This window comes from Coffea eugenioides, unplaced genomic scaffold, assembly GCF_003713205.1.
Source record: "Coffea eugenioides isolate CCC68of unplaced genomic scaffold, Ceug_1.0 ScVebR1_85;HRSCAF=424, whole genome shotgun sequence".
NCBI classification, from domain to species: Eukaryota; Viridiplantae; Streptophyta; class Magnoliopsida; order Gentianales; family Rubiaceae; genus Coffea; species Coffea eugenioides.
In genome coordinates, this window is record NW_020864735.1 from 65,091 (window position 1) to 78,440 (window position 13,350).

At 42.1% G+C, this 13,350-nt stretch overlaps 1 protein-coding gene across 1 annotated transcript; it reads left to right on the plus strand.

Annotated features, from left to right (window-relative positions):
• The first annotated feature begins 9,578 nt into the window (after positions 1-9,578).
• On the plus strand, positions 9,579-12,658 carry LOC113759022. The gene is made up of 6 exons (XM_027301656.1): positions 9,579-9,761; positions 9,978-11,071; positions 11,128-11,467; positions 11,519-11,590; positions 11,683-11,960; positions 12,031-12,658. The coding sequence occupies exons 1-6, from the start codon at positions 9,579-9,581 to the stop codon at positions 12,656-12,658; spliced, it is 2,595 nt and encodes an 864-aa protein (XP_027157457.1).
• Positions 12,659-13,350: the final 692 nt, after the last annotated feature.

Below are 13,350 nucleotides of genomic sequence, written 5' to 3' on the forward strand. Positions count from 1 at the left end.
TTATTTATTTACTATTTGTTTTTATTTGTTCTATTTTTATTCGTCACATTTAGTTTTATTTACTTTTAGTTTTAGTTATTTTAGCCATTTTAGCTAGAATTTCTCAAAGGAAAAAGAAAAGTGTTCAAAAAATATGTTTTAGTTGTTTAGGATTTAGTTTCATTATTTAAAGAAAAAAAGGAAAAATGAAAAATGGAAAAATGAAAAAAAATGAATTGGAATTTGCACTTTGTTGTTTCTAGCTTATTTATTTTTCGTCCAATGGTAATTAAATTGTTTTGTTATTTATTTTTACTATTATCAACTTGTTCGTCCAATGGAAAAAAAAGAGATGTCGCGCATGCAAGCTGCGTTTTTACGCAGCTTGCAAACAGAGGACTGGGCAGCCCCTTAGCTGCAATTTGTTGGAAAATGGTTGAGGGTTTAGGTCTTGTTGGGGTTCCCGTATAAATAGAAAAGAGCAAGGCAGCCGCAAGGGAGGGGGGAGGATACAGAGAGTGAGATAGAAGTTGACGGCTGGTAGAGAAACTGAAAAGAGAGAGAGCAGCGGGAGAGAGCTAGCACACAGGAGAGGGTTTAAAGGCAAAAAACGAAACAGAGAGGAAAAAGGAGAGATTGGTAAGTGACGGCTGGGTCCGGAGGAGAAAACAGAGGGCTGTGCAAAAGGTTAGAACTTTGAGAGAGGTAAAAGCTGAGGAAAAGAGAGCTAGGGTGACGGTTAGAATCTGGGAGGTGAGGAGAGAAAGACTGGAAAGACTGGAAGGAACGGGAGACCCGCGAGTTTGGGGGAAACGAAAGAAAAATCAGAACTTGAGATTCGGAAGAAGGCAAGAGGAAAACCGAGGAAGCTGTAACCTGAAGCAACAAACCTGAGCAAAGGATTTGCTCACCTTCACGCCACCAGCAGAGGCGGATCTTCATCAAGAAAGCCTGAGTACTGTAAGTAGTTCCTTCCCTTTAGATCCCTGCATCTCTTTGAATAATGTTTAGTGACTTTGCTTATGGAAAGATCACTGCTTTGCTTGTCTACTCTGCCGCCCCTTTTGTTTCATGATCACCAAGAGTTTATTTCTTATCTGTGGGTAAAAGGTCCAGTCTTGTGGCTGTGGATGATGTCTATATGATAAAGAAAGGAACCAATGCTTGATGTTTACATGATAGAGGAGTCAGCGTCCAGTGTTTGCCATTTTGTTTCCAATGTCACTTGGTCCCTCTCTGTTTCATGTTTGACTGGTTTGAGTTTATGAATAAATTACTTTGCTGGCAACAAAAAATGAATACCGCTGATTTCTTTTGCTTGTTCCAGATTTGCATGCTCCTTTGTGAATATATTTTCCAGATTTGCATTTTACTCTCTTCGAAATTTTTGTGCTTAAGTCTAAGGAATTTGGCTGCCTAAAAGTATGAAGAATGCTTGACGATCCTCCTGTCTGGATTAGTTTTGCCCTGGACTGAGTTTCGTGCATGAAGCTTGCTGCAATTAGTGTAAGATTCTCGGTTTGTTGCAACAGTGAGGCTTGAAGTTCTCACCCGTAGCTTGGGGTCTATGGGCTGGATTGTAGTTGCTTGTGTAGTTTCGTGTCTTGCTTTCAGCAGTAAAATATTGAGTTGTGCATTTTTGCTAGCTTGGGTTTCATTTGCATGATATATGTGATCAATGAGAAAAGGAAAAACTGTTGCGCTTAAAACATGCATGCTGCCGCAAGTCCCTTTCTTTTTTTTTTTCTTTCTTGTCATTGGTGCTGCAATTTTTGTCCTGCAACAGCTTTTGAAATTGGTTTTAGATATCCTTTGCTTGTTTCATTTGGTGTTGAAGGGATGAGAGGGAAGGTTTGGCATTGATGTTTGTGTGTGTAAGGAAAAAGTGGAACAAAATGCAGCAGCCTACTTGTTTGTTGCAGGAACTCTAGCTGCATTTTTCGTTCTTTCTTTGTTGTTGGGCAGACCAGTTTTTCTTGTTGTCATGTGGTAATGGATGTTGTCTTCAATGGGATAAGTGAGGTTTGAGTTGGCATGTTTGAGCCTAAAATGTTTGAATCATGTTTGAGCATTTGCTGGAAAATGCATTTCAGTTTGCTGAACCAGAAACTCACGGCTTTATCTTGTTGTTTTCTTCCATTTCGGTTCCAAGCTTTGCTGATTTTATTAAATAATACTTCCAGCATGTTTCTCTCTTAGTTTGTTTGCATGAATGTGTTTAATTTGAATAAGGAATTGGCATGAACATGGTTGCAAGGAAAGAGATTTGCTGAAGTTATAAAATGTTGCAGCAGTTCATTCATTTGAATTCATTGCAGAAAATTTTGCTTCCTACGTATACATGCATGCAGATACCTTTCAGGAAAAATTACATTCCAACCCCCCAAGTCCCATTTGTTTCACTATGACCCAACCAATTGAATAATTTCCTCAATTTGGTCCTTGACAATTTTAATTCTACAACTTCATTGCTTGTTTGTTTTAATTAATTACCATGCTTTGTTTCAGTTGCATTTAATTCATGACTTTAGGGGCTTTATGACCAAGTGAGCTTGTGTTTGCCTATTTTCCCAAATAAATTGGTACCTTGACCATTTCTTTTATTTTGGAGGATAAATAAATGATTTCACTCCATTTAGGACATCAACTCAAGAGAGGTATAACTTCTTTTATCTTTTTTTTGTCTCTCCTATGTGATCCAACGTGCTACGTGAAAATTGCATGTCTACTTGCTTCCCTTGTTTTTCTTTAATTCCTTTCATTTTCTTTATTTACTTTTGCTTTTTATTTAAGTTATTCTTTATGGGGTATGTGTACACCTCTTGGCTTGTAATAGATAGGGCTTGGAAAGCACTTGATGAAGACCTATTGAAGACATGTGCCTAGCTAGCAAATGTAATAGGTTCATTAGCTTGATTGCTTGCTTTTGTTGCTATGTGTTAATTTGCTTTATTAGGTTCTTGCATCTAGTCGAGCATGCTAATTGTTATGTGCTATGTGTTTATAGGTGTTTGGCATGTCTAATCGCTTTCCATAGCCATGAATGAATGTGATGGATGAATGTACGTCACCACACTAGTCCAATGCTAGTTGTGGCTCATTATTTCATTAGGAATTCATAGAAAGGGCTAGTCCAACGCTAGACCCAATAGGCCATCCCCTTTTGTTAGTGCATATTTGCGTGTTCACTATATGTCATGCATTTTTCTTAGTTTTATCATTGGCATGCTCCTCGAACCCCTTTTTCCCCTCATTTTTAGGTTTTGCATCTCATACTGGTTATAGGGTTCATTTGCTTGAGTGTCCCCTTTCGATAAGGGAAACGAGCGAGTGTGGCTATCCAATAGCCTTAGCACGCTAGTTCCCCCTTCTAATCAAAGGGAAGATTAAAGTCACAAAGTTAGGACTCCCCGTTCCCATCTTGATGCATTCCTATAGGATTCATGCATTTTATTCATTCACTATCACATACACTTACTTCATATTCTATCCTTTTTCTCACTTCACACTACTTTAATTTTGCACGTTTTCACTCAACCACTTACACTTTATATAATATCACTCGCACACATGCACTTTATGTTGTTTTCACATTATCATTCTTTACTCACCTCACCTTGTAAATACATTTGCACACCTCCACTTACATCCTATTATTTTATCACTTCTCTCACTTCACACAAACTCACATTTTCACATGGCATGCACTCCACTCATTTTTACGTCATTTAGGATTATGTGTGACCTCTCCAAAGGATCATTATTGGGCTTCACAATTAATGTGATTGGCACCACTCAACCTTTGAAGAGAAATTTCCCCATGTCCCCCTAGGTCTAGGTTTCTGCATTCATATAGTCATATCCAACACGCGATACATACTTGGGTAGAAAAATTAGGAAAGGTGGGGCTAAATCACGCAACTAGCCTTGGCTAGGTCGAAGGGGTGCCTTGGATTTTTATCCTTGCCTTCCCCTTCGTCAAATGTGACTCCCGAACCTTTTTCGTTGGTTTACGTGGACTAGGAGTCGTTCAAAAGGGGTTTCTTTCTATCTTTCCTTTAGAAAATTTCTTTTTGGGTGACTTGGTACACCCTAACTCTATACCAAGTGGCGACTCCATTTTTCATTAAAAACCCCCTTTTGAACTTTGTTTGGCCAAATCGTCGCATTCTCAAGTCCCATGGCCTTTTACTTTTCATTTACACACGTTCACATTCCACTACACACTTTCACCACAACATCATCAAAAAGTGGGGCGCGACATATATATTTTTAAGTTAAAATTGTTCATTTATTAGCAATATAATTAGCAACATGAAATATTAATTAAATGAAGCCAAACAATTATAATTTATTTTAAATATTTCAATTTTGATAATATTCAAAAAAAATTCTTGTACAATTGTTCAAAAGTCAAAGAATACAATATCTTAAAACATTCATTTCCTAGTATAAAAGAAAAAAAAATATTTAAATACAAGAAAATTAACTGTTATAAAAAAATTACATTCAAATATTAATTGAACTTACAAATAGTTTAAGATATCATGATGCGAAAATAGTAGAGATGAGGGTTGAAAGTAGGTTAGAGATTTTGTGCATGTTCCATATTTTTTAAATAATTTCAAAAGATTTTTATTTAGTAAAATGAGCAAAGCAATTATTGGTGTGCTTCAGAAGGTCGCTTTCTATTTTTAGTAATTTAGGGTTTCTTACGGTGGTGTGGTTGGGCCGTCATGGTTGCAGGTCCCTCCTCTTCGGGGGAGGGGCTGCCGCCTTCTGCTACACCTCAGGAGGGAGGTCGTATGTCCTTTGCAGATGTAGTATCCACGAAGCCTAGTTTGGGTTTCCATGCAAAATCTTTTGCATCTCTTTCCTCGACACCCATGGGTTCACAGGTACAGGCTGCTGTCTCTACTCACAGAGATGAGCCAGCCGTGACCTTCTCTATGGAGGATATCATGCACATGGCCTCGCTGTTTCAATATGCGCTGGTGGGCAAATTTTCTCGAGGTCGGCCGCTCATGGAGGAGATTAGGAAATTTTTTCAGACGCTTGATTTGAAGGCTGAATTCTCACTGGGGTTGCTGGACCGCAGACACATTTTGATTCGGTTGTCAAGCGAGGCAGACTACTACCGAGTATGCGCTAGAAGCATCTGGTACATTCATGAGGTCCCTATGAGGGTGTTTAAATGGTCAATCGATTTTCATGTTGATAGAGAGATGCCAGTTGTTCCGATTTGGTTTTCACTGCCGAAGCTTCCAGTGCACCTATTTCATAAAGAGTGCTTATTCCCCATTGTCTCGTGCTTGGGCAGGCCGCTCTGCATAGATGCTGCAACTGCAAAGGGGGACGCGTCCGAATGTAGCTAGAGTCTGTATATGTGAGGACCCAGACCGTTCGTAAGTTGATATTAGGGTTAGGGCTAAGAAGAAAACCCTAATTTCCGGTTAAGATTGAAAACCCGCATTTTCTACATTTTCTTTATTAGAAAAGTTTCCCAGATAAGTTTTATGAGTAAATATAGTTTTAGATGTTTTTTTTCTAGTATTAGTTAGTTTTTGAGAAAGTAAGAACGTATATCGGATGTGGGACCCACTAGTGTGGGAAGGTATAGGATTTAATCCATTTTGTATAGGTTAATTAATTTTAAGAAGGTTAGAAACCCTAAGTGAGCAAAATCCCTAATGTTATGATTTATTAGAAACTTTAAGTTGGGTTTAAACCCTAATTTTGCCCTTGACAAAAAGGTTATTGTTTAATTACTTTTATGTGGGATAAAGCATGCTTAAGTGTAAGTGATTAAGATGAGAAAGTGATTAGTGAGGTAATTAAGTGTGATTACATGATTTAAAAGAGATTAAGTTATGACTTATGGAGTAAATTGAAAGATTATCAAATGTGTGAGGGAAATTGTATAAGAAAGAGAAAGTTAAAGTGCAAGGGTTTAAACAACAAACAAAGCATTTTTGTGATTGGTTAGCTATAAGAAATATCTCCCAAAGCTTTGACTATATGTTTTCTTACAACTTATAAGAAACAAGAGAAAACAAAACAAAACAAAACTAAGAAGAAAAAAAAGAAAGGAAGAGCCGAGAGAGAGAGGGAGAGAAAGTGAGAAAATTTCTTCAAAAATCTTCAAGTTTTAGCTTCCATCTTGGGTTTGAATCTTGGAGCAACAACTTGGGTGCTTGATTAGTGAAGGTTAATCATCTACAAAGCTTAATTGAAGGTATGCCTCTTACTTGAAAGATAAACTTTTGAGGCTTTGATCTTTAAGCCATGGAAATGATGTATTATGTTATGATTATGGATTTATTTGATGGATTTGATGTGTATAGTGAAGTTTCATGGTTAATTTTAGTGTTATTTGGTTGCTGAAAATTCGGCCAAGAAGAGGAAAAAATTTGGGTTTCTTGCTAATGCTTTCCTTACTTGTTTTAGTTGAGAAATGGACTTGTAGTGGTTATGTTTGATGAATTGCCTCACTTGATTTGGTTGGTTACTTGCAAAAATCTGATTTGGGTTAAGAAACCCTAAACTCCATTAGGCTAATTTAGCTTAGCTTGTGGTTAGTGAGATAGAGTTTAGTTAGTGAGAGGTTGGATTAAGTTCATTGGTGCAAATGAAATTTTGGTTAGGGATTGTGGTTGATGTTTGTTAAATTTGGACTGATTTGGGAAGAGAATTTCGGACCAATTAAGAACTGAGATACATAAGGATTATTTGGTATCAAAATGGATAAAAATCTGGTATAAGAATCGTAGGAACGGACCGTGCGACTTCGGCGCGCGATAACGGCAAAACTGGGAAACAGGACAGTTTAACAACTGAACTTCGGCTTCATTTTTCTTAATGCTATATAAGGATTTAGGAATTCCTCAAAACATAAAAGTCGTAGCCCCTTGAGTCTTGTTTATGCCTGTAAAATTTCAGGTCAATCGGATTAGTGTAGCCTGAGTTATCGATGATATGCTCCAGCCTGTTTTGACCCTCTGATTCTGCGCGTTTTTCTAGTTTCGCTTCTGCCCATGACTTTTCGGTTTTGATTCCCTTCGATCTGGGTGTCGACTCCTTCATAAGAAGTTTAGATTTTGGTCTCAGCTTCGAAATGGTATAAAGTACGTCGAAAACCGAGTTCCGTAGCTCCGATTATGATCAAAACAATATCGCTCGTCAGAACTGCCTTGTATTTGGACAGTTCTGACGGGCACTTTGGCACTCGATTTTCGTTCTGTTCTGAATGGATTCAAGTCTTGGCCAAAACATCAAAGTTTTAGCCTTATGTCTCAGCTTTCCAACGCCTCTGGAATTTCTTGATTTCGATTTCTGAGCCATGAGATACGGCCTTGCAAACAGGGCCTGTTTGGTAAACCGCAATGAAACAACTGGCACCATTTCATGCCTTTTTGACTTATACCTATTGAGATCTGGGTTGAGATGTCTAAATGAAAGTTGTAGCTCTTCCTCTTAGCTTCGAAACGGTGTCTCACCCGCCTTGATCCGACACTCCTAGCCTAATTTTTTGACCAAAACGGTTTGAGATGGCCGATTTGGCCATTTCCGTTTGCCGTTCCGCGCGGACGTGTGCGGCCGTTTTGCCGTTTCCGCACTTGCGCGTGCCAATTTTGCCGTTTGGCTTATTTCAAGTACGTTAGTTGCCGTTTGTGATATATTGTGACATAATCTTCGATTTCAGACAGTGGTGAGCTAGGCGGTGCCGGTGGGGCCCACTATTAGCCAACACACAAAGTGAATTCCGCCTTTATACTACTGTTGGTATTTTGAGTAAGTATTCAGGCCGCTCTTATGTGTTAGTTGTTTATGTGTTTCGTTATGCGTAAAAAGGGTACCTAGGCGAGAGTGTACTTTATCGCGCTCGACCTAAACCCTAATTTGCGCGCTTATTTGTACATGACATATGTATATGAGAAATTTTGGAACTAAAACCCTTGAGCTTGTGGCTCGGGGTGACTTTTGAATAATTTTGTGAATTTTGTGAGTTTGAGGTTGAACTCAATACCTAGATGGACTATTCGAGCCGGTTAGGGCTTGGTCGAAGTCAGTCCAACTTGGATTGAGGTCACCAAGTTTGTGACCCGAGCTTGCGACTCAAGCTCAAGTTTGTGATTTCGTTCGCCTGGGCAAGTTTGTGAGGTGACTGGCCAGTGAGGGTGATAAGGTGTCGGTGGGTGTACAAGTGAAGTTCTACGGACCTTATTTATGGTCGACGGAGTGTCGACAGGAGATCACGCATGGCAAATGACTTGGCTTTGGAGCCACCCGTATCCTTATTATGTGATGTTACTTTTCTGCTTTTGCTTTACTCTTACTGTGTAATTGATGTTACGTGAAATTTACGCTTTTGCCCCTGTTTACTTACTAAGCTTTTAGCTTACCCTATTCCTTTTGTTTTCCTTAGCAGGGGCCGACGCGGGTACGTTTGGGCACTTACACTAGTATAGTATAGTTAGACTTGCTTGTAATAGCGGACAATTAGGATGTTTGTTTTTATTGTGGTGGTTTGTATAAGGACCCTTCTTAGGGTCTACCTTTTGGTTTTGGTTGTATTTATAAGGATGTAATAGTTTGAGCAGGTACTTTTGGGGAATGTACTTATAACTCTTTTGGGATTGCATATCTATGTATAGTACTCTTTTGGATTTTGCTAGCTTTCGTTGTTTTAAGTTTTGAGTCCTGGCGCGAGCTAGGCAGGCGGCCCGCCGATACCCTTGGGTTCGCCCTTGGGAGAAGTGGGGTCGTCACAGTATAGAGGTGGATTTGATGAAGGATCTGCCGAGCAAAGTTTGGATTGCCTTCGGCGATAGGTTAGGTTTCTGGCAGGATCTCATTCCAGAGAATCTGCCCAGCTACTGCGGGCATTGTTTTCACCAAGGGCACACCGTGGAAGAGTGTAGGGTGAAGAACCCAAGCCTGAGGGTGGAACAGCCGCGTCGACACCAGTGGCGGGTGGCGCTGCAGATGAAGGAGGGGCTGGTGCCGGCTCGGTTAGAGGGGAAGGTCGGTGAGGGCCACCTATGGCCAAGCTGCGTCCAGGAGGGAAGGAAGGATAGGCCTGAAGGTGTGACCAAGCAGAAGGTCGCAGGGGGAACGATTCGGCCAAAGGAGCTGTTAGCGTCGGAGAAGACAGGCGTCAAGATTGGGGAGGGTGAACAGCAGCAGCAGCTCACTCTTGTTAGGCAAGTTGATGGTGCGGCGGCAGTTTCAGACGTGGCAGTGGTGATTGATGGACCAGCAGGGGTGACGTTGGACGAGCAACGTTGTTTAGAAGGGGCTGTGGTGGCGTGCGTCGCTCCTGTCTTGGGGTCGCAGGTCACATTACACGCGACCTCTTTTGGCTTGCGGGCGCGACCTCCAGGGGCAGATAGCGATGAGCTCTTCACTGGGCAGTCATGTACGCAACATGGCACGATGGAACTAGATGGGAAAGTGTTGGTAGAGGAGGCTATCCACCACGCAACAGAGCAGGAGATAGAACGGATTGCAGATGTGGTGTTGTGGAGATGGAGGAGGCACGCACGGGTGATGGTTTGAGGAAAGATGGTGACGGGGGAACCACGCGGCAGCTGTCATACATGGCAGAAGTGGGTAACCTCTCTCCACGGGGTACGGTGCTGAAAGAGGGTCTAAGTGAGGGGAAGGCTGGTCTGCTGTTTGAAAAGCACCATCAGGGTCTCGATGACGCTTTCAGAATGGTCACGGGTAAGTCCAAGGGCGTGCACGTGAGATTCCCATCTGATAGGGAGCTGCGATCTACAGTACGGGCTTCACAAAATTCCTTCCATCCTTTACTTCATGATTAATGCACTTTTTTTGGAACATCAGGGGTGTCGTTAAGGCATCCCATTTTCGTAGGTTGAGGAAATTAGTTGTCTTATCATATCCAATTGCTAGTATTCTGCGAAATGCATGTTCAATTGTCGTTAGCCGAAGAGTTTAGGGCTAAATTGAAACTTGACCATGTTCTTTTTCAGTCAGAGGGGTTGTTGTGGGTTTTCTATAACTCTCCTTTTTGTTGCTCCATTTTGGGTGAGGGTAATCAATTTTTATCCTTGTTTATACAACATCCTGGTTTGGTGAGTTCGATGCCCAAAGTACAGAAGCCACAAGAGTTCTCACAGTTTCGGCCAATTAGTCTATGCAATTTTGTGAACAAGATCTTCTCTAAGATTTTGGCCCGCCGGCTTGCACCTCTCCTGCCTAAGATTATCTCGCCGAATCAGAGTGGTTTTGTTCAGGAAAGGTCTATTTCGGACAATTACTTACTTGTTCAGGAGGTCATTGCGGGCATCAAGAGGAAAGCGCGTGGGGGAAATGTCGTGTTCAAACTGGACATGACAAAAGCTTATGATAGGATGAAGTGGCCATTCTTGATACAGGTTCTGCGTGCGTTTGGCTTTGGGGAACGCTGGATCAATATGATCTGGCGGATTATATCCAATGTCTGGTTCTCCATTGTTATAAACGGATCGCTCTGTGGGTTCTTTAAGTCGGCTCGAGGACTTCGCCAGGGTGACCCATTGTCGCCTGCGTTGTTTATCATCAGGGCGGAGGTGTTATCTCGGTCCCTAAACCAACTTGTGTCTTGTCGGGGGTTTCAAGGTTTCTCGATCCCTCAAGGGTGCCCGTCTATTACGCATTTGGGGTATGCTGATGATGTTCTAATATTCTCTAGTGCGACTGCCTCCACCCTCCGGCTAGTAATGAAGGTATTGGAGGAGTATGAGGCATCATCCGGACAGCTGATCAATAAAACAAAGAGTTGTTTTTTGGTTCATGCCAAGATAGGTAGGCCGCGGAGGAAATCGATCCAGCAGGTCACAGGCTTCAAGCCTATGTCATTTGCCATCTGGTATTTAGGGTATCCTCTCTATTCTGGGTGGAAGAAAAAGGAGTATTTCGCTGGGCTATGCCTCGCCGTGGTAAGTAAGGTTGACTCCTGGAAAAACCGGTTACTCTCTGCAGGGGGAAGGATCGTGCTCTTGAAACGTGTCCTCTCCACGCTTCTGGTCCATCTTTTGATGGCTGTATCGCCTCCGAAATCAATTTTTAAAGAGATCGAAGGGAGGTTCTCTAACTTCTTATGGGGTGAATCCGTGTGGGGCAAAAGTTGCATTGGATCAGGTGGAAGGACCTATGTGTGCCGGGTGAAGAAGGGGGTATGGGTTTCCGCCGTCTAGAGGATATTCACGATGCCTTTTCCATCAAGCTGTGGTGGAACTTCCAGTCCTTGTCATCTCTGTGGGCGACCTTCATGAAGGCTAAGTATTGTGCGCAGGTGCATCCTAATTTGGTACACCGTGGTAGGGGGTCGCAGGTATGGAGGAGGATGATGGAGGTCCGTCAACTAGCAGAGAGCCACATCGGGTGGATTGGCCGTTCTGGAAGCTCAAACTTCTGGTTTGACAATTCGCTTGGGACAGATTCGTTGTCTTCGCGGTTGGATAATGTGTTGGATCATAGGGTAGCTGATTTTGTAACGCATGGTGATTGGAACGTTTAGCTCCTTCAACAGTGGGTGCCGCATGGTGTAGTCAAGGAGGTTGTGAGGGTTGCTCCCCCGGTAGGGCATCTGCCTGATTTGATGGTATGGAGACCGACTCAGTTGGGGCGGTTTACACTCCATTCTGCGTTTCAGTTAGTGCGTCGGCATGCCAATAGCTTCTTCATGTATCACAGATTGTGGCACCTGGTGTTGCCGTTGAAAATTTCCTTCTTCTTATTACGACTATTGCATGGGCGGTTACCTGTGGATTGCTGCCTGTGGAAGTTCAGGGTTCATGGGCCGTCCAGGTGTGGGTGCTGCCCATCACCGGATATCGAGAACATCGAGCATGTGTTCGCTACGGGCGATATGGCGTCACGTGTCTGGCATTACTTCGGGGATCCAGTTGGCATATCTTGGTCCGGTTCATCGTTTCGTGTCCTTCTGGCAGCCTGGTGGTATGGGAAGAAGGGTAATCGGCACCTGGCCTTTGTTCACCATATTCTGCTGCTTCTGATTTGCTGGCACCTTTGGAAGTATAGGAACTCCATGAGGTATGAGGGGATTCAGGTTAGGTTCGACAGGTTGTGCACGTTGGTCATGGCTGACCTTGTGGAGCTATTTTCTATATACTTCAAGCAGCAAAGGTCCTTCCCGGCGGCTTGGGTGCACTTCTATGCGGCTATTTCCCGGTGGGTTCCTCGGATGTCATATTCAATAGTACGGTGGTTGCGGCCGCCAAGTGGGGTTCTCAAACTCAATACCGATGGGTGTTCCAAGGGGAATCCAGGAGTTAGTGGGGGAGGAGGGGTCATTCGTGACAGTGGGGGTAAATTACTCTTAGCGTTTGCCTGCCATCTTGGTCAAGCTACGAGTGTTCAGGCTGAGGTTCGTGCTCTGCTTTTTGGGGTGAAGGTGTGCATTCAATGGGGGTTCCGGAAGTTGGAGGCCGAATTAGATTCTCTTGTGTTGGTCCACATTTTGTTTGGTAAGGCTAGGTGTCCTTGGAGTGTTTTCCTGGAGGTACAGCAGTTGCTTGGGTTTATGGAGCATATCCCTAGTGTGGGCCACTGTTTTCGGCAAGCAAATCAAGTTGCTGATGTTTTATCGAAGGTTGGGTGTACTCTGGGGGAGAGGTCATTTACACGTCTGCATCAGAGTTACCGCTGACGGCTAGAGGTGCCTTGCGCCTAGATAGATTTGGGTTCCCTTCTGTTAGATCGTTTGTTCAGGATCACGTAGGTGTATAGGGACTGGTGTGTTTGATGTTTCTTTCAGTTTATTAATAAATTAATAGGGGGTGGCGTCCCTCCCCGCGATCGGGGTTAGCCAAAAAAAAAAAAAGATATCATGATGCAATGTAAATTTTATAAGGATAAATTTGACATTCTACTATTTAGGCATTGTAGGGTGAAGATGGAAAGGACTTTCCCTAAATTTTTTTGAGGAATGGAATTTCAATAAAAAGTTGGAATTGTTATGAAACAATTAAAAGTATGGATGTCCCTTTGTATTCCCAAGAGGATTAATTCTTGATTTATGGATACATTATGTATAGAAGTTACAATCCATAAATCTATTCATGTAGTGGAAGAACCGTTTCATAGGTTTCTTCATATTCTTGTAATAGTGGGTGTTTAATAGGATTGATGTTCCTTTAATCTTGTAGTACCTATATATAGAGGTACATTGACACCTTTTGGAATGAACTTTTGTATTAGTTGGAATCATAAGAATATCACTCTCCATTGCTCCACTTCTTTCTCTACTTCTTTCTCCAATATTTCACTTGATATTATAGTACCTTATTTTATTAGTTTTATAACACGTTATCAGCACGAGTCTCTACTTCTGAGCAAAGG